General features: G+C 30.1%; 1 protein-coding gene across 19 annotated transcripts; it reads left to right on the plus strand.

The window, feature by feature from the left end:
* The first annotated feature begins 536 nt into the window (after positions 1-536).
* Positions 537-22,680, plus strand: LOC116768182 (casein kinase I). Of its 19 annotated transcripts, none has more exons than XM_061523662.1 (15): positions 537-662; positions 1,268-1,589; positions 5,440-5,597; positions 7,770-7,880; positions 8,729-8,892; positions 9,284-9,398; positions 10,663-10,782; positions 11,047-11,195; positions 11,765-11,935; positions 13,895-13,978; positions 14,631-14,693; positions 15,427-15,543; positions 15,962-16,015; positions 17,221-17,339; positions 18,851-22,680. In XM_061523662.1, the coding sequence occupies exons 2-15, from the start codon at positions 1,528-1,530 to the stop codon at positions 18,924-18,926; spliced, it is 1,563 nt and encodes a 520-aa protein (XP_061379646.1). In that variant the 5' UTR covers positions 537-662; positions 1,268-1,527; the 3' UTR covers positions 18,927-22,680. The 19 variants fall into 19 exon arrangements, with proteins under 19 accessions (XP_061379646.1, XP_061379648.1, XP_061379650.1 ...); XM_061523664.1 differs by having other exon boundaries at positions 560-674; XM_061523666.1 differs by having other exon boundaries at positions 571-662; positions 1,310-1,589.
* The last annotated feature ends 144 nt before the right edge of the window (positions 22,681-22,824 follow it).

The raw sequence follows: 22,824 nt of genomic DNA on the forward strand, positions 1-22,824 counted from the left end.
CCATATCTTGGCAGGTATCTATTGTTTTCCGTGTAATTTATTTACATCTACGATTATTTATCTTAAAATATTGTACATTATAGTTTTAATAAAAGAAATATTTTACTTACCGTCTTCAAAATTTCAAAGTTTTTGTTTTTTTTTTTGATGTTAGCTAAATGTCACCTATAAAAAAGAAAGTAAAATTGCATAATATTTTATACGACCAACTTATATTATAAATTTAGTTTGAGAAATATGAATATATTTAGTTATATATTAAACAGAAGTGTGAAATATTTATTGTCTAAAAAGATAATTAATTTATAATTACTTTATTTCGAACGTAGGAACTCGTTGGGTTGCCAATTTACTATAAATATAACAGGAATGAGTATAAAATAAACTATTGTAATGAAATAATTTTAAATTCTTAAAAAAGGTTCTTGAGACATTTTTTTTCACGTTTTTTCAATATGTGGTTAATAGTGTATCTTTCTTTATAGCTGTTATAACTTGTACAGATCCTAATAAATTCAATAAAATTTCAAGGATGTGTCTCACCCTGGCAACACTAAGTGCTACAAGTTTGCGCATGCGCCGAATGGCGATATTTCAGTGATTAATCTTTGAAATAATATTTTTTAACTATGAAATTTTGTTGTTAGAGGATATATATTTAGGTAAACTTTTAGGTATTTAAAATCCATGATTTGGTGTTTTTAAATTCAATATTTATAAATTACAGTTATAAAAGTGACTAAAGTGTACTACTGGTGGCCATTACAAAACCTAAACTTTTTATCGGGACAAATGTCCATTTGATGTTTCGGCGACGTTGTGAAACTAATCGTAAATTGCATACTGTGTTTTTATCTGTTAACATATTGAATTGTAACAAAGTTCTGTGAATTAACTGATATGGGATCTCTCTAAAATATTTGTTGTAAAACGATTTGTGCCGACAGATAATTTTATTTGGGTTGACTTCACACATCGAAAAGGAACTGTCACTTGCTAGGTTTTTCCGATTGTTATTTCACTTTTTAAACCGACATCCATTATTAATGACGAAATTTAACACGCCCTTTGGATAAATTTGGTCGTTGTGTTAGTAAATGGTACACCACCTATAAAGCTTGTTGTTACTCTTCAGTGAACATAACATTGGCACGACGACCTATAATAATCTTTCTCATTTCTTTCCGGATGAATTGTAGCAAATGTATGGTTCTAAAGAATAATTTGTAAAAAAATATTTTGATCAATTCAAACATTCCTTTTGTAGCTAAGGTCGCGAGTCGCCGAAACATCTACATTGTGGTTGCAGTGACGAAAATGATTTTGAGATAAATTTTAAAACAGTGTAGTGTTTACTGGCAAGAGAAGAAAAAAAAATTGCAATATTTAAAAAGGTGTCGGGTGTGCTATGTCGATATTGCAGTGCAGTGTTTGGATGCTGTGATGGACTGCGGCGTGTTACGACCACTGACGGTCGGCTCTTGGAGTGTCAAGTGCTGGTCATAGCCTGCACAGCATACAAGTATTATGAATAAACGTGAGGGTACCAAGGACAAGGAACGTCAGAGCGACGACAAAAGAACTTCCACGTAAGGATCCATTTTATTTCTAATTTTTGAGCCAAACCAATAGCTATTTTTATTTTAAATATCAATTTTATTGCTCATTGACTATGTTACATTAATTGTTGAGAAGTTGTATAATCTCACATTTATATCTATTCATAAATTTACTGAGATTTTATCTTCACAGTGTTGTATTAGAACATATTTGTATTTTATTACGACTCAATAATTTTCAAATAGTAATTTACATTTGCAACACATTAATATAATCTACTTCAGTAATGTTTTGTACTGAATAAATTTTGTTATTCCTAATCACGGAGACCTTGTTGAATTTCATTGGATATCTATCAATCAGATAACGTTATCTAAAACTATATTTGTAAGATTATAACCATAGTTGAAAACATTTTAAAAAGTAATATTTCTAACATAATGTATTCAAACCGTCTATTATCAGTTTCTGTTTAAAGATTTCATATTGAAGCTATTTTTATTTCTTTAATTTTATTATAGCATTAAATGAACGATTTTTACATTTAATTAAATTCAGAATAATTTTTTTTTAAGAAAACGATTTTGTTTACTTTCCATCTCGCATATATTTAAAACATCAAAGTTATATGTGAAGGGTAATGAATTGTTAAACTTGTAGTTCATGTAAATACTATGAATCATGAATAGAGTCATTGATCTGCCTCCCGTACAATATAATATCTTTCTTTGATTTAATGTAAACAAATTGTTTTTTTTTTATTACTTAATACATTGATGTAATATGAAGTATGATAAAAATAATTATAGTGAAAGCTCTGATTTGATATTGAAATTAGATTAAATATGATCACATATTAACATATGTATCATTTCTTAAGATTTTTATAATGGTTTTGTTGTGATAAAGTCATATTTTTAGTGAAGGTATGGACTGAATAACATTAAATTTTGCTGTTTCTTTTTGTTTCTTGTCAATTTTACTTCCTATATGCTTTAATGTTTAAAAATAAAGACATATTTTTAAACACTCTGTAATGCATGACACAATTAAGTATGTCTAAGATGCTTTTTGACATGGCTTTGAGTTTAACTGTTTTTTTTCTAATGTAAAGCCTAATATTTCTGTGTTTTTATATTCCATTGCTAATAATTAAGTTTTACATTTATAAATTTGCCTATAGTTAATTTCTATTAAAAATTTTCTTGTTAATATATATCATTTGATAATCTAAACATTTAACCAACAATATACATTTGCACAAAACAAGTGTAACATAAAAAAAATCATATCAGAGAAGATATTATTTCTTAATGTTCTACACATTTAAACATTTGGGTCAGTCTTGCAAAGGTGTATCATGTTTCTTTACCTTAAATATGATCAATACATATAAAAATATGACACATACTAAAAAAAAAAAAATAATGTCAGGACAAAATTTTTGTATGTATTTTAACATAAACCGGTCACAAATGTTAATATTGAATTCAATCACCGCATGTAAACATCTTGTCACACTACACTCTTGATAAATCTTCATTAAGACTGTTTTATCACCACTGTATATAATTGTTGCAATTATTAACATATCATATATTCAATACATGCATCATTGTATGTGGTTCACATTTTAAAGTATTGTAACTTTAATATTATCAAGTGAGCTATGATGTATGTCATTCAGTCACATGTCAGGAATGAAGATGGGATGGTCAAAGTGTTTATATCAGGCTCAAATAGAATTTAACATACATTTTGATGCATAGAAAATTGTAAGTATTGTCATTGCATATAATAGTCATCTGTGTTCAAGTCTTGTAACAAATTAATTTCTCATACATTTAAAGTATGTTTATTTATTGTGACAATCTTGTTATATGAGGAAAAACACATAATTTATATATTATATTTGTTACATAATGTATGTATGTGCATGTGAATGTTTAAAAAGTTATAATTGTTTTGAAGTCAGCATTAAATGGAAGTGCATCAAGTAACTTTCACTTTTAGACTCAATGCCAATAACTTGGTATGATTCATTGCAGTACATTGCCTGCTTATGGTGTTGCATGATTTATTTTTAAAGATTTATATTTAAATATAGAATGTTGCTGTTTCTATTTATTGCTTGGTACATTTTATATTCTTTTTATTATATAATTCTCTTCAGCCAACAACTATTAAGGAAATGTTATTGAATTGAAAGTTTTTTGAAAAATAATTATCAATGTAATGGTCACCTATTGAGATATTTTATATAATTAATGTTTCATGAATTATTTTCTTTATTTAACATGTAAAATAGATGTATTTGTTTTATAAATCTTAAAACCATGTATGTATGTTTTTAATAGACTTTTATGTTACAATTAAGTAGGAGTATAGAGAGAATATCTATCTTATAATTTAGTATCTAACATTATTTGGAAGAATTTTTCTATAAGCAGACATATGTGGTCATAATAGGAGTAATTCCAATACTCAGTTGTGTAGAGAGATCAAGTTATTTAATTAGAACAAAAGAATTCTGTATGTTGTTAAATGAAATAAACTGAGTATATATATATATATGTATATGTATATATATTTATAACACAGCATTAGGAATTATTATATGAACATAGTTCTATTTATATATATACATATATATATATATATATATATATATTGTAATTTTTATTTTCCTTTTGTCTGTTTATCTTTATTCTGTATCTTTTCTATACTTGTAACACTGAACCTGTAATTACAGTCAAAGATATTTAGTATATTCTATAGTATTGTATGATAAAATAATATAGCAAATGCACTTTTAGATATCAACCATATTTTTTTGTAAAAAAAAGGTGTCATATATTTAAAATTAATTATTTCTGTGTAACTTTTATTTGACATCATTTAATAATAACTTATTTCATGGAAGATTCAACAAAATAATAGTAAAATGTATAATATACATACAATGACGTGTTTCCTATGAAGTAACATTGGCATTCTATTCATATCATCAAAATGTAAATGTTGTAGTATGAATTATTTTATAAAGTGAGTGTAACAAATTCAGAGGATATACCAAGTCCAACCTTGAATTCTCTGTGTGTCAATGAACTCTATAATCACATCCTAATATATATACATATATATTATTTATAGAATTGTATACATAATATTATGAAAACAACTGTAGTACATAATTAAGATTAATATTATATGTATTTGTAAATATTTCTAATTAATACTATGAAATGTTTTGTTTTGTCTTATATGTTTAGTGTTGCTGTGAGCTAGTGTTATATGCCAATCTTAGCATCCTAGATATGATAGTTCCTCATTCATTATGAATTATGATGCTATAGTAGTGGTTTAGATTATAATTAGAGCTGGTTAGTAAATATTTTGAACGCTCTTGAACCTTAATGCCAATGGAATAAAGAGGATAATATTGATAAATTTTTTTTGGCGATCATTCTAATGTTGTATGCTCTCTCAATTCAATATGTGTAATGATCATATGAATTTATTCATTCAGAATTTAAATTACTCGATGGTGGGCTGTGGAAGACTTATGGCCTATGGGTATGAAAATTTTGTTTTTATTTTCTTTCACAAATGTCAAAGAAAATTATAAATGCAAATTCAGCCTTTTTGACAATGTTCCTCTTCTATACATGAACCGGGCCAGGCTTTGTGATCATGGTTTGGTAAAAAAGCGGTTACAGTACATTATCAAAGAGGACCTTGTAATATAGACGCATAACAAATAAAGACAAAATTTTGTAGTGCGCCTCTTTAACCATAACATTCGCGATAATTTCTTGAATGGGACCTTTCATTTTATATTAGTGGTGTAGATATAAAGCTTCCTGTGCACTGTTGCAGCGTAACCGGTGCGGTGGGCGGGCGCGGCGTGGGCGGGGGCAGCACGATGCACACGTCGCGGCACTCGGTCACCTCGTCCTCGGGCGTCCTTATGGTGGGGCCAAACTTCCGCGTCGGCAAGAAAATTGGCTGCGGGAACTTCGGCGAGCTTAGGCTCGGTGAGCTATTTACATTGAACCTAAATGAAACAGCTCAACAAAACTGTTACAACTGTAGCTTAGTGATCAGAAAAATTATAAGCGTCCTTGATGCACTGTTAAAAATTATTTTGAATGTATTTTGAGTTGTTAAAAAATACTTTCAATATGTATGAGATGAAATACTATCGACTTTAGAGTATACAACACTAGCTTTCACCGTTTACTTAACATGTTAACATATAAATGATTTAATACATTAAAGAATACGCTATATGAGTTTATGTATTAAAAAATGTCCATAGAACGAGAGCGCGGTACCCGTTAGAACACATAACGCAATATTCGCTCAGTAATAACCTTAACCGACTTCTAAGTTGAATCGATTCTGCAATTTGTTTTTGCATCCTTACCCTACTGACTGAGGTTAAACAAAGGCTGTTTGTTTCTCGCTTCTATTATGACGTTGGAGTTGTGGAACCTAAAAAAAAAATCACTTTGGAAAATTCAAAGGAAACACTTCAAATATAACAAAGGACCTATGTATAAACAAGAGTGTCGCGAGTTTGTGAAGTTTATATAATGTCATCGATTTGGCTTTACAGTTAGCGTTCGTTGCTTTCTCTGGACGTTTTTAACGAATGTAAATCATGATCGGACATGCTCTTCCAAATTGATGCGTCATCAAAATTTTTCAAATTAAACTCGTTGTAAAAATGAACGGACGGTTTTTGTTTTTTTTTCTTAATAAAACAAAAGAGACGAATTTATCGGTAGTATTATGAGTCATTGGGTCGCCGATGCATTTCTTTGAAATTCGTATCTTTGACGGAACGCTTCCGTAATGGGGTTAAAAGAGGCTTTTGGATTTCTCGGGAAATCACGTTTATTCAGCCTACATTGTTTTGTTGTTTAAAGAACTAATTATGGTACGTCCTCATTACTTCTAGACTGTAAATATCCTTTAACGGTAAATAAGAAATCGTTTTACGCATGATACATGTGTCTAAATTAATTGGTTACGCACTAGTCATTTAACTTTGACCTTAACCGTAAGGCTTGTCTTGTCTTCAAAGCGGTATGGTTTCGTATCGCTAATTCTACCTGTGACTTGTAAGGCTGCTGTCGTACTGGAATTGGATTTTAAACGCGTCATGTGAAATGACATTAAAGCTAGCTAGTCCACAATCCACATGCGGACGTTTTGACGCAATTATCTTTTAGTAATATATTTTTACGGTCACGTTTTGATGATGGATATTAAATACATAATAAAATTTAACTGATATTTGTTCAAAATCAAGATGACTCATAGCAATAGGTATAAAACGAACCTAGATACAAAATAAGCATATACTAAGTTAATTTTCTCGTTCATTGAACTATTTTAGTATAGAATATAAGGACGTTTTGAGTTAATTTGCTTGCATAATATAGAAATCATGTCAAATGAGCCGTCTTAATATGTGCGACCCAGTTTTGTTTTAACGAAGTCGATCCGACCAGGCGGAATTTAAAATCACAGTATGCTTACTATAAGTTCGCCTCGTAACATACCAATCGTTAACAGTTTTACGTAAAAAATATTATAACGTTATAGTATTAAAATAGGTTATACATATAATTAGAAACGTGTGACGGTTCGAACGTAGTGTGACTATGCAAACTTGTAGTAGTCATACAATTTCTTGTCTACATGTTTCATTACTAGTTTCATTTGTGAGAGTTATTAGTTATTCATAGAGCTGTAATTAAAATAACCGTTCAGTTGATATAAAAATATATTATTCAATAGATACATTAAAGTCAAAATCTCTATAAAGAAATCATATTGAAGTTTTAGAATTATTATTAGACAGCAATATATCATGAGAAAGTTAATTCAACAGATACTTATAATATTGTTAAGTAACGCGATAGTTTCACAGGTATATTTAATGAAAATACATGTGATAAGATAAGAACGTGAATACATATATGACAGAGACCATTCTCAGCATTGCTACCACTGATAATTGAATCGTCGTTGTGACGTCACCAGACGTTTATCGTTATATTATAGTATACATCTCTATGATATCGATAAATTTCAAATAGAATAAATATTTATAATGATTCAATTGTTAGTTCTAATGTTAAAATATTGTTATTACTGTAGATAATAATTAGTAATAAATAAATTAATGTTCGCAGGGAAAAATCTATACAACAATGAACACGTAGCTATTAAGATGGAACCTATGAAGTCGAAGGCTCCACAACTACATCTAGAGTACAGATTTTACAAGTTATTAGGAACCCACGGTGAGCTTAACAAAATTACTGATATATTACACACACGCACACAAACGCGCAACACTCATACACACGCACACAAACATACACATGTATGTATATATAATGTTCTTTCAATTATGTTTAATAAAAATGTATCAGGGAAAACTTTTTCTTCCACTATTATATTATGTATGACATAAAAAAAAACATTCAAACAACATTAAAATAGTTGATCATATATATCACACGTCCCAAGTATGCTTTTAGTATTTTAAGCGCTGTAATTTAAGCGCTGTTTGAGTTTCACGTAAAAATGTATAGTAAAAATTTGATATATATACATTATAAGCGTAAGTGGGAGAACCGTCCAAGGTGTATTTCGGTTGAGACAATTGTTTATTCTAGCGCTCGTACATGTTTATAAAGTGACTGTAAACAAAGATTTCATAAGAGCATATCACACACAAACCGAACAACTGTATATATAGGAATGTAAGAAGAATGTTCCGTACAGTTTGTACCGTATATAAGTAACATAGCGATGTTGATCAGAGGGAATACCAAAAGTATACTACTTGGGAACATGCGGTGGTCGCTACAACGCCATGGTCATGGAGTTGCTAGGACCCTCATTAGAGGATCTCTTCGTACACTGCGGTAGGAGATTCAGACTGAAGACTGTACTCCTGATCGCTATACAGCTTGTAAGTTGGTTGAACGAAAAGTAGTAAATGTTTTTTTGTTTTAATCACGCAACTACCCTGGTCATGACGTTGTATAACACGAACTACAAACGTAACCTACTGTGTGTTGTGTAAGTATTTAACATATAACGTACGGTTCTATCATGAAAAACCTCGCCTCGGACTTCACAGCGCCGTCTACGGCCGAGGGGATCCCGGAGGTGTATTATTTCGGGCCGTGCGGTAAATACAATGCATTGGTAATGGAACTTCTCGGACCCTCGCTGGAAGACCTCTTCGATCTGTGCGGGAGGCGGTTCTCTTTAAAGACAGTGTTGATGATAGCAATGCAACTCGTGAGTATTACAGCGGAGAGGACGGACCTATATAGTCATTATGTACAACGTAACTATATACTTGAAGTTATATAACCCAGTATGTAAAGAATATTCAAGAACCTGTTGATAAAAGAGCTATAGATTACATATTTTTCTGGTAATTATATGCTATAGAGAAAGTTAACTCTTAGACTACATCGTCTATTGTAAAAATCTTATCAGGTACAATTACAATTTACACAGTGTATATAAATAAGTTTTTTAATACAACTTCATGATATCAATATCAGTGTATTATTTCAAACATGATCGGGGATTGATATAGTTTTTTTTCTCTTTAATTCTAATGTCAATAACGCTCTTTATATTTATATGAATAATAATTTTCTTATGTAAATTATATTTTCAGTTGCACCGCATCGAATACGTTCACACTAGACATCTTATATACAGGGATGTGAAGCCGGAGAATTTTTTAATAGGTAGAACTACGAGTAAAAGAGAAAAAATCATACACATCATTGGTAAGACATACCTCTATCTCTTTCTCTCTCTCCATTACACAAACACACACACACACATATATATTATTTTAAATCTGGTTCGATGAAAAGCTTTTTTGTACGAATACTGCTGTGACGTCTGTATATTTTTTTTGTTACTGGATCAATATAGCCTTGGACTAAGAATTCTTAATACCGAAATTCTATGCGATCAAAAATAAATAACTTTGATATTGTAATGTGATGTTAGGGATAAAGTGTTTTAAATAGAAGCATATTATCTCTAAATGTGTTCATGTATTTGTAAATATATTTTAATATGATCAATATATATAATAATTTAAGTTTTATTGACAAAAAAAAATTGTTTATACATTGTAATAGAATTATAATACTGGCAAGGTTGAGATACTTTATCGAGTAATCATTGACCATAAGTGCCGTAGGAAATTATGTCACACCCCTTTTTACGTCGCTGGTTAAAAACACGCACATCAACTAATCACATTCCGTGATTTATACAACAAGCGTAGTTCATTCAGTAAAAAAAGTTATTAATATAAAAGGTGTTATATAAATACTATTCCTAGTATGTTACAAGATTTAATCTGTATAAATATCCACACTACCAATGAGATGAGATTAATTTAAATTAGATTCATACAAAAGATTGTACTGCGCATAAAAATATTATACTAAATAGAAAAAAATTGTTTCACAATTTTGTTACAGTCAAATTATATACACACTGTATGTAGGAAATTAAGAAATGTACTAAAATATTATACATTAATATCATTATAATAACACGCTGTATATTTAATTATACTTTTTTTCTAAAATAATATATGCTTGTACATTGTCTTGTATCGAGTGAGGCCAGTTTTCGCGAATCAATAGCCGTTCGACCTTCCTAATCCCATTATGCACTGCAGACATACTACGTCAGCTGACTTTGCTTTTGTTTTGTCTTCACTTAGTTACCGACTCCGTATACTATTTTCCAAACATTATTTAAAATTTAAGATATACTACAACTTAGCTTAAGATATTTGAATTAATATTAAATTTTAATATAAAATATGTATCAGTATGTTAAAGTAAATATTGTTTTAGCTAGAAAAACCGTAACATTATACTTGACCGGAATTGCGGTTGAAATGTTCTCCTTAAATAACAAAACTACACCATCACCACAACTACACGCTCACACCTACAAACAGAAAGTTACTAGTTTAAACATAATTTGTTTTAATTAATTCTCTTCCAATACATTTGTTTACAGATTTCGGTTTGGCCAAAGAATATATAGATTTAGAGACAAACAAACATATCCCATACCGGGAACACAAGTCGCTGACGGGGACCGCGAGATATATGTCGATAAATACACATTTAGGAAAAGGTAACCGTCTGTATTAAATATCAATATTAGATATTAAATATTAAAACCAGATATCAAATATCAAAACTAGATGTCAGTTTGTTGAAATGAATCTAACCAGATACAACTACCTACATGTCACTTGTGGCCAATAATCATAATACAGTCACATATTAATTAATAAAGATCTTTTAAATGTTAAAATAATATTAACTAATAATATTAATAACTCCCATTAATATTTTTCACTGAAAATAATATTTGATGTATTATTTCTGTTTTCAGAACAATCTAGACGCGACGACCTCGAAGCTTTGGGACATATGTTTATGTATTTTTTACGTGGCTCGTTACCGTGGCAGGGTTTAAAAGCTGATACACTCAAAGAAAGATACCAAAAAATCGGTGACACAAAAAGGGCGACGCCCATAGAGGTTTGTGTTACCAGAGAATTATTATAGTTACTATTATGACTCACATCCGGTGAGCGGAAACGGATATCAATTGTGTTAATAGAAAGTTTCATAGGTAAAGTATGAAAAACGTTAAAAAAGTATTTTTAATTTATCGTTGATATGTCTATAACAGTCACGTATAATTACGCTTAGTATTTAGTTAGCCCTAATTGCAATAAAATTGAATATTTTTAAATTGTATTGAAAATTTAAACTATCAAAATTATGCGATTCTACATGACAACATATCTATCTATGCTATCTTTATGGAATGGTCTAAAATCATATACACTTAAAGTAGTAATTTAAATTCCTTGTATTCTATCAAGACTCCTTGAGGACGATTACCAGCAGTGCCCTTAACACGAGTAAGCACAGTCACTGCATACGGAACGTTTTCAGTTTTCAATTCATAAGGATAAATACTATTACGTCATTCGAAACTTTTCGTATGTAATCTGATGATGAACTTGTAATATGGATATAGATTATAGTTACTCATTAGAAGTGTATATATTATATATACGTTTATATGTCATATGTATCAGGTGTTGTGCGAGGGTCATCCCGAGGAGCTAGCGACCTATTTACGTTACGTGCGTAGATTGGATTTCTTCGAGACGCCAGATTACGATCAACTCAGACGTATGTTCAGAGATCTGTTCGAGAGACGGGGATATGTGGACGACGGGGAATTTGATTGGACCGGCAAAACTATGGTGAGTCCCACACATATATATACACTTATATCTTATATAATGTGCATGCTTTGTTAGTGCCCTACTAATATATATGTCATTCCGATACATCTATATGTGAGTTCATTTAATTTTTATTAATATATTCTTAAAAATATGCTCTCTCTGTTAAATTTATATCACACATATGATTTCGCTAGCACAAGTAACTAATAGCCTTGAAAAAATGTATGATAATTATATAACATTTAGGTGAAGTAAATTTTCTTATATGATGAGATGAAATGTGATTTTTATCAATATTTTTTTTTACAAATCGTGTGACGTTACTGAGATAACATTTGTTTCAAATTGTGATAGGTATAGGTATAGTTATTTGACAATGATATACTGACAAAGTCTCTCAATTTATATATCCATATAGTATGGTAGTGTTTGTAAATGTATTGTTCGTCTTAAAGGTTGAACCAGCATAATGAAAAAAACTAGAATTGTCACAAAAAATGTTGGAAATGCGAAAGTGGAGTTCGTGAACAACTAAAATATTAATATGTGAAATATATTTATTTAATAACTATACCAAAGATTTTTTCTAAATGTTATACAATGATTTGTATACCTTATGATCAACACATTTTGGACAAATTAATGTACTGGAATATTTATTAAAAAAAATAATTGTATACTAATGTATATATTTTGTTGTTAACGAAAAACTAAAATCTTGTCTCATTGATTGTTATTTATTTAAAATTAGCTAGAATCTAACAGCAGTACATACAGCCCACTGGATTAGGAAACCTTTTCTAACACAAAATCTGATTAAACGAGCTTGTTGTCTTTAGTTAAGCTATTAATTTAATTGTCTCAAACAAATTTCACTGCATGACATTACATAAAACTAGTATGTAAAGCTATGAGAATTTTATTTATTTTTTAATAAAAAAAATAATGTTATTATATTAAAGCCAATAACTATATATATATATGCTTTGATTATAAAATTTCTATTCCTATAATTGGAGTGTCATATTGATCTGACCCCTATAACATATATATATGTAACACAGATTTTTTTAATGATTTTTCTTCCTTTTGTATTGATATGGTCGAGATGACATTTTGATTGTTTTTGTTTCAATTAATTTATATTTTTATAAAGAGTTGATAATTTAATCTGTTAATACTGAACACCTCCCACTGTGTTTTGCTATTAGTTAGATAGCTATTTAGATGAAATTAATAAATAATATATTGTTATGTGTGTTTCTGTTCATTGCACTTTTAATAAATACACGTTTTTTTTTTGTTAACGAAATTTCATTCAAAATCTGTGTTTCAAATTTAAGGTCTAATCAACTGCACAGCCAAATTCAGATTTTAGCTTATTAACTTTTATATTTATTGTTAACTGTCCCGGCATATTTTCCTATGGCTCCCTTTGTTCGCTTTTGTTATGTGAAATTGTAATGTTCGTTTCAATAATTTAATGTGGGTTATAGGTTTATAGAAACAATAAAAATTTTACATTAAATGTGATAACTTAAAACATTTTTTACCAACCTGCATGCTTTTGTGTATTACTTAATTATAATTTGCATGTTATTTTATAATAATTTGCATGCATGCACGCTATCAGCCCGCGAACATGCACGTTATGCGCATATTGCGTAACGCGCCCCCCTCCAATATCGTTAGAAATAAATCCGACAAGGTCAGTAATGTGTTATAAAAAAATTTAATATAAAATTTAATGAATTCCTTCATTAACGTTTCATTACACATTTAAATTTACTCAAAAATATATGATTCATTAATTTGTTTGGAAATACATGCATGATTTTTGTATTATCTCATTGTAGATTTTCTGTTTAGACTGTGATCATGTAAATAAATAAATACATTATATTAATATCAGTCTGTCAGTCATATTAGTATTCTATAATATAGTATATTTAAATACATGTTTCTTAATTCCAGTCAACTCCGGTGGGTTCTATTCAAACTGGTCATCAGGAGATAGTGGTTTCACCAAACAGGGATAGACATCAGCCTTTCCATAAGGTCAGTATTATAGTGAGGTTTTATAGATAGTGATGGTAAATATCTTGAATTCTGGTTAATAAAAATACTTTATATATACTAGTTTAGCCCCACTTATGTGTGACTTTTCGTACAAAAATGTCAATTGTAGATATTTCAAGTTTCATCACAATCGGTTCAGCAGTTGTAAACAAGCAATCATACTAACTCTCAGTGTTTAGGATAATGATAAATGAAAAAGCTTAAATTGTTTAGTACTAATATTACTCATAGGAACCAAACAATTTACTCATGCTGGATACAGCTACAATATTTAAATATAGAATGAATATTGAGAAATGAATTTAATTTGATATATGAGTTTTTTTTCACGGTTTGGGTAACAATATTGCAGTTGTTAAAATTACTTACGACCTCTGTGGTATCTGATAATGTGACATAATATTACAACAGATGTACTATATAAAAATGTTAAAATGAGCATAAAAATGATATATTAAATTTGTGTAGAATATTTACATACATAATACTATAATGTAATAATTATTTATTTAAATCTATTTATGAGTATGTTTGATTATTGACTAATCATATAAGCACGCCTATTTCCAACACCATATCCAAGTTTATGGGATATTTTTTTTTTATTGTATTTTTTTTTCTGTTGCAACAGGATGATTTGTGTGATTATATTATGGGTTTGGTTGTGGACGATGAGGCGGCGCTTATATCTGAGGTTTGATGCATTACCCTTGAGTATTCATGAATTACCCTGGTTTATTATAACTCGATGTTACCCTTATTTATTATAATTTACCCTTAACTTTTTTTCTATTACTTTGTTTTGTTTATTTATAGTATTATATGTACATAATAATATTTATTATAATTGCTAAGTAAGCTTTTATATAGTTTTGAGTGTTTTTGTTCTGTTGTTTGCTATTCATTCAATATTCTACGATATTATGTTCATTATAATATTGAAATTATTTAAATATTCTTAGTATACTGCTAGTTATTTGTTTTAATTGTTCGTATAAAATTATTAATATTTATTTTTTTATTATTTTGTATAAATATTTTATTTAATAATTAATCAAATTAAAACCATTATCTGATGAACCAGCTAATTTAAAGACCACATTGTGTACGGCGTGGTCTATTAACACGTGACTCAGAGGCCTTTCTAAGACACAGCCATTGTATTGTGTTTACAAATGACGTTCAGTTAATATTGAAGTACACTTATCACTAGTTTTTATCGTCACACCACGTACGAAGTCACCAGTTTTTCATACATAAAAATACATTTTTGCTGTCATATGTGGATATTCATAAATTATAATGGAAACGCTCTTTATGTAGTGTGATAATGAAAACAGTACATCATATTTATTTCTCTTTCTTTTAAGTGTAACTGCATATAAGTTAAGAATTTTTTTCTTATGATATTTTTATATAAACTACAGGTTAAGGACTCCGGTACTGGCGGGACGACCAACACCGGCAACTGGCCACACAGCGGCAAGGCAACACCCATCACAACGGGACACCTCACACCGGCTGATAGGCACGGATCAGTACAGGTCGGTGATGAGTGGAGATGAATGATGATGAGTGATGATGAGTGATGGTGACTGGTGATAAATAAATGTGAATGTTATTCATTATCTGTTAAATGTTTCATTATGTATCAGGTTATTACGATTAGTTTCGTTTAATATAATATTAAATAAGTGAAATATCAAATGAAACGCAAAGACAGGTTAAAATAATGTTTTATTAAGTGAAATAATTGTTTAGTTAAACGATTGAATCTTTAAGTTATACATGTATGAAAATTACTTCTCGGTATAGAATTATAATTTGATTATTAAACACTAAAAGCATGCAATTATTGTTATACGGATACTGTGTCTGTGCATGTTTATTGTGTATTTTTTTTATTTATTTATTTATTTTTTTCCTACCAAAATTATGTATATTGTTGTATTTATTTTTTAGCTATTGAAGAATAAGCATTTTCGGTATGTGAAATTTCCCGGCTCGGTGTCAACGGTCAGTGAACTCGGCATTTGTGTGTGTTAGAGTGTCGCTTCACTTGGAGCACAGCATAGACTTTGACTAAGGAATACATTATTACTTATAATATCCAAAAAAAAGCCTTAGTTTGAGTCAAAATAAATACGGATAGTTTACAGTTCTTCATTCATATATCGTCAAAGCTAACACGTGATAACAATACAGGTGTGTAGTGAATAACTGGAAACTTCCAGTGTTTAGTTTGATGCAAACTGCTATTAAGGATACTGATTGAATTTAAATATTTTTTTAACACATCCGTCAAAGTCAATGCCGAAATCGTTAACGCAAAAAACCGCTTATATGGCTGTTTAAATTGGCATTATCGAAATTACTTAGTACTAGCTTATCAAGACGAAGTATCAGACGTCAGGCTAACGTTAATAGGCTTAGTTGACTTACAAAGGCATAGTTTATGTGTGCTATAACTGTTGCTTGTTTAATGATAATTTTGATGATTAGTTACAAAAATATATTCCGCACACTTAAGAATAACTCAAACTTAGAATATGATATACACTATTATTAAATGAATTGAAAGTTAATGTCATGAGTAGACGTTTATTTGGCTAAATTTTTAACTAAAATGATGCCTATAATGTTGTTTTGTTAGTTGAGGATTTTTATCACAATATCAAAAATCCTACAATACGTTGACATGTTCATGCTTTAAAGACGTAACAGAAAGATTTGCATACTATGAATGGAATGAAAGTTCTCTTCATTCATACAGTTTGAAAAACTTAGGGATCAAAGAGGAAATCTTGATTTTCGAAGGTTTTTCATACGAGTGTATTTTTTTACAGAAATGAATGTTTGCTAATAAGCTCTTTCTTTGTATTCTTGAATCTTGTATAAAAATAAATCAAGTCACATGTATCTAGAAATTGTAATAAATTTCAAGGAAGATTTTTTTTTTACATTTTTCTACTGGATGGGCTTAAAACAAAATTACAATATAAACATTTAATGAATGTTATAGCCCAGATAGATTGTTTTCTTGAGCTTTCTAATATGACCATTTCTCGTTGAGCTGTATAATACTTAATGAAAATATATAAATAAATAAAAAATCTGTCGTATATTGACTGATACTATTGTAGGTGACACAAACATCAATATACAGATCTGTATATGACGTGTGTGCCGTGACCCCCATATTTAACTCTGCCAACCCCCAGGTGGTGTCGTCTACTAACGGCGAGCTGGGGGCCGACGACCCCACGGCCGGTCACAGCAACACCCCCATAACACACCACGAGGTCGACGTCGTGGACGACACCAAGTCAGTGTTACAACTGTATGATGGACAATTTTATTTTATTTTATTAATTTTATTTTATTTAATTTTTAAATAATTTATGTATATATATATTTTCATTAATCTTATTGCTAAACTTTATTTGAATTCGTTTAGTGAGTTTTTTATTGATTTCATAATATTAAAGTAAACTATATGACTAGCTTATAAAGTAAGTTTGAAGTGATTCGAGTAAGTTAATTGATCGGCTTACGATTAAGGTTCCGAATAATATATTTTTTAAGTTTAGTAACGCTCTCTTAAAGAATACTATTTGTAAGATTCAAATAATTTAAAGATAATAAGTTTGCTTTTTTGTCTATTCAATAACAATACTGGTGTTGTATTGGAAAACGTCCTTATATTACTTGTATTAGATAAGTGAGGAGTATGTCTGTCTGTTTGTTTGAAATCACTAACCATTAACTATTGTTTCGCATTGATTTTTGTTCTGTTGAATATTTCACTTATCGGTTGAGGATTATTCTATGGTAATAAATCATCATGCTTGGACACAGCAAGGATGGAAACAAGCGGGCAAAGCTAGTATTGCATTATTTATTAAAGTTGAATAATTACCAAAAGCGATGTATAAGTCATTAATGTTCAGTTATCAATTAAAATTAAAAGCTCTTATCAAATATATTGAAACTCACTACTTTCTATAAATTAAAAAGTTATTTAAAAAAAACATATTCAAGCAAGAAAAAAAAAATTAAATATAGTATGCAAAGTGCCAGCCAAAAGTTAAAAACTACCTACATTTTATATAAAAATGATATCGAACCATTGTCGATTTAAGTACTTATTTACTAACAGGCATAAACAGAGACAATACCCGTTACGGTAATTATTTCATATCTTAAATAGACCATAGTTCAAAGAACCCTGCCTTGCGAAATATTATTTCAGAAAGAATAAATATTGCACCCTAAGTCCACTCTAAAGGTAGAGAGGAATAAGGATCAGGTTATGTTGGGGGGCTAGACATAGTTTTTGTACACAGAAACTACCAAATAAGCTAGCATCTCTCACACGACTTTTCACTCTAATTAATGACGTAAATTAAGATAAAGTTGCTTCATTTCTATGCTTTTATTCACGGTGTTGTTGGCAACATTTCATCTTGATTTATAGTCCATTATATAGTTCATGTATCAGAATATTGTTATATTAATAACTATTTGGCACACGACAAGTAATAATTGCCAATTCACATGGGCCTCTGTTGTGTAAACAACTATATCAGATCAAGTCTCGCTGTTGATTTCGCTCACTTGTTTACTTTTGAGATATCTTCACTGTAAACACGAGTTCGGATTAATTTAGTTAATATGGTTTAGCTAGCCAAAATAATCTTTAATTTTGGAAACGTAATATATAATAGAAAGACTAATTCTTGTTGGTGACAAATATTCTTAAACTTTTCTCCGATATAACTTATTGGCTTGGTTGTAAATCCAAATTAATAAATGGGTCATCGGCAGACTATAAAAAAAATCGTCATGAAGGCAATCCGTTTATTCCAGGTGCTGTTGTTTCTTCAAACGCAAAAAGAAGAAGTGCGCGACCCGCGCGTACAAGTGACGTCACACCGACGGCTGACAAACAACACTCACAACAACAATAATATAATACATATATATATATTATAGTGTATGAAACACGTTGCTTTATGTTAACGGTATATTGATTTAGGGTTGTCAACTTTGATGATTCAATGATATAGGGCTGTCAATTTTGATGATCAACTAATTGAGGGTTGCCAAATTTGATGATTCTCTAACTTAGGGTTGTCAACTTTGACGATTAACTAATTTATGGTTGTCATCGTTGATGATTCCCTGAAGTAGGTTTATCAGTTTTGATGTTTCAATAATGTAATTTGTCAAAATTTGATAATTAATTAGCTGTTCATTAAACAGCGTCGGATTAATTTAATCGTATTTAATTTTTATTTTTCTGCCAATATCACAGTTAACATGTATTACGTGATACTTATTAACATGTTTGCATTATGATTATAGATTTTATTTTCTCTAATATTATTTTGATTGTACCGAGCTGTTAACGAGTTATTCTCAAACTCTAATGGACTTACTTAATGACTAAATAAGCACATTTAATCCAAAGAGTCTGTCTGTTACAGTTGGATATTGCTCAATAGAAATCTGGAAGGCCTATTAGTATTAAGCGGTCTTGTACTTCATATGAAGACTTTTGTTGTTTTTTTTTTTTGTTAAATTCACTGTCATTATTATTTATGATTTCATGTTTACAAATATTGGCATTCTTCAACATTTCATATAATTTAATTTCTCTTAGATGAATATTTTGATGTAATAATAACATTTACAAAATTTTTTATTGTATTATTTACAATGGTGGCAACCCTAATTCAACGAATGAGAGCATTTATTCATGTGCACGGACATTTAGTATCAGATAACTTAATATAGCTGACATCATTACTATCGATAACAAGATAATATGGAATTAATATAATGTATTATGAATTTATGGTGCATATTGGTAAATGGAAATGGAAAATAGTCTGGAATTTTTTAAATATTGGAATTTAGTAATGAAGTCAGCGGCATCACGTGTAACGGACGTTTATGATTCACTGTAACGGCGTAGTATCACCAGAATCTGTTTTATATATCCGTCGCTTCATATCTGTCGCACGCGGAATTCATTAATATATTTTTTTTCTATAATATTAATCATGTATCACATATATTTTAATAATCAAAACCAGTATATAGAAATTATATTTTTTAATAGCGTCAGTTTACGTTTCGATTGGCAAGGCAGCTAGTTGTATTTATATTAAGTGTACTTTGAGAGCCTTATTAATAAAAAGGATTGTCCGAGGTCATTATACCGTAGCATGTCATAAGGATGTATGGACCAAAAGTTTTTATTAGTAAGGGCAAAAAGTGAAATGTAAAATTTTAATGGAAATGAAATTTTTGATGACGTCCAACTTATAATGTACAATAAACCTACGGTCAGATATTAAAGTGTTATTGATAATTAAATTATTTTGTTATCTGTGGAGGCGAGACATTTATTATCTGTCAGTTCTTATAATGGGTCGCGCTGGGATATATATATATTATTTGTTAATTTTTATTATGCAAGTATGTTTTTTTCTCTAGTGTCCGTCTGTTTGTTTAGTATCGACCTTCCGAACATAATAGTTATTATGAAAATAGAATTCTTCCAAAATAATAGTTTCATAGACTTTCATAGAATGCTCTTATATGTTTTGTTCCCGTCCGTATATTAATTTAGTATTGAGATTGTTTTGTTTTACCTCACCATCACGAGAATTCATTCCAGATCACGCGAACAAATTAACAGTACATTTTCATATATAGAATATAAAATATATATATAGGTTAGTGCAGTTAGCTGCGAGTTCATTAATATAGAACCAGCCTGTAATTATTCTTTTAAGTAACAATTACCATAAAATATAAAAAAAAACATGACTATTTTAAGTTGTAACATCTTTTTGGATAGTGTTTGATTCGACCGGCGGTTGTGAGGATACCGAAATATTTACAATACGTGTAAACAATTGAGAGATAAAAAAAATTCATATAGAATTATAAAATGGCTGGAACGGGAACGATGAAACACTATCCAACGAGATCATTATTCATAATATAGATTTTATTTAGTCATTTGTATGAGTAAGTTGATTTCTTGTGCGTACATTATTTAATTGGCTCCGTTCCTATAGTGAGGCCGCGTTATATCCTACGTTTTATTTATGCCTGATATAGAATTAGTGATGTGATTAGGGAAATATTGAAATCGCTGACACGATACACGGTCCCGTGTGATGTCGGCGGAGGTGGTCGCTGTCGGACTCATGTTATATGGCGTGCAATAATTTATGTGTAACATTACAATAGTTGTATGAAGAAAAATATATAAGTTGTTTCAATCGGTGACCCGTGAACACGTCGCTGACTCCTAAGACTGATTGGAACATCGCTGGAACATCGCGGATACTGTCAATTTGTATGATAAATGTTAATTTCATAGCAATATAAAGATCTATCGGATGTCGCCGGGCGTGGCGGGGGTATACGCTGACGTCATTCGGAGTTACGTAGTATTAATAGACTGAGTAAACAGATATCACTTGGCCACTTGATTTGATATATTTTATAATACTGTATATGCTTGCATCGAACTAACGATCCGTGGCTCACACGGACACGGGCGACATGTAGCAGCTCGGATGACACGATTGTATTTAGCTTGGATAACAAAGATAGTGGAAAATATTGAAATCGTGATAGATTAAGGGTTTGTATTGTGATTGTGAGTGACACCGCGGTACGTGTCTAGTGTACTAAGTGTGGCCTATACGGTGTCCACGGTATAGACCAAAGGATGTGTCTGAAAACACTCGATATTGGCGATTTTCTATGGTGTATTCGATAAGTCACCCATAATTTAGACATCACAACTTTTTCTCCCCCTTATCAATAATTTCGGCTAAGTGAAGTTGAGAATATTTTGTAGTGACGTCGTCGCATGTTATCTGCGACGGACGGAACGTTTATAGGCAAATGAGTTTTTTGATATGGTATTGTGAAAGAGATAAAGTATAATTATCCTCTCGTTGAATAGAACGTAAATTGTACACATCGCAGTATAACCGAATGTAAGCGTAAGTCTTTAAGTAATTAATAGTTGTACCTAATTGTTACTTTCTATTTGCTAGATAGATAATCAAATTAGAGTGGATATTGAAATTTGAAGTCAAATTGTGTGATCTCTAGACGCGAATGATTTTTTCGTCGTTTTTATAATGTGAGGTGTGGTCGCGGGTATTTGTCGCCTTTGTATGGACCTTCCATTACCACAGACGCTATATGGCACCGTTTTGTTTGACGACTAACATTCGGTACGTCCTCATTAGATGGGTGTCTAAAACCCGTGCTGAGGTTTCGAGTGCGCCGACAGACGCGTATCGTACTGTGTAGTTAATTTAAATTATAATTTTTAAAGTTTCGCTTACTAAGTAAGTCATGTTCTGTCGGCTTGAGGCGAGTGGGTGTTTTTTTGAGATAGTTATTAACTTTTATGTATTATAATACATGATGCTTTTGAAACTGAATTGAATTCTTATTGTTAAGTATATAAATATTCATTATCATAGAAGTCGGTTCTCAGTGTTTATTTTTTTTTTCTCTTCTGTAAAAATGTTAATTTGCAAACGCAATTTGACTTATATTCAGTTAAGGTCACAACCTGTTTTTAAAAAATACGAAAATATTTGTTAACTCATAATTAAATAAAGCTTATTATAAGACATTTGTTTTATTCATTGTTTCAATTATATTGAGTGAAGGGTTATTAAGTTACTAAGATGTCCAGCCATCTTAATAATACTGGAAAAATATATGTTGTTAATCTGCTCTTTATATTTTTTGCTCTGGTCATTGCTTAAAGTAAA

This window comes from Danaus plexippus, chromosome 19, assembly GCF_018135715.1.
Source record: "Danaus plexippus chromosome 19, MEX_DaPlex, whole genome shotgun sequence".
NCBI classification, from domain to species: domain Eukaryota; kingdom Metazoa; phylum Arthropoda; class Insecta; order Lepidoptera; family Nymphalidae; genus Danaus; species Danaus plexippus.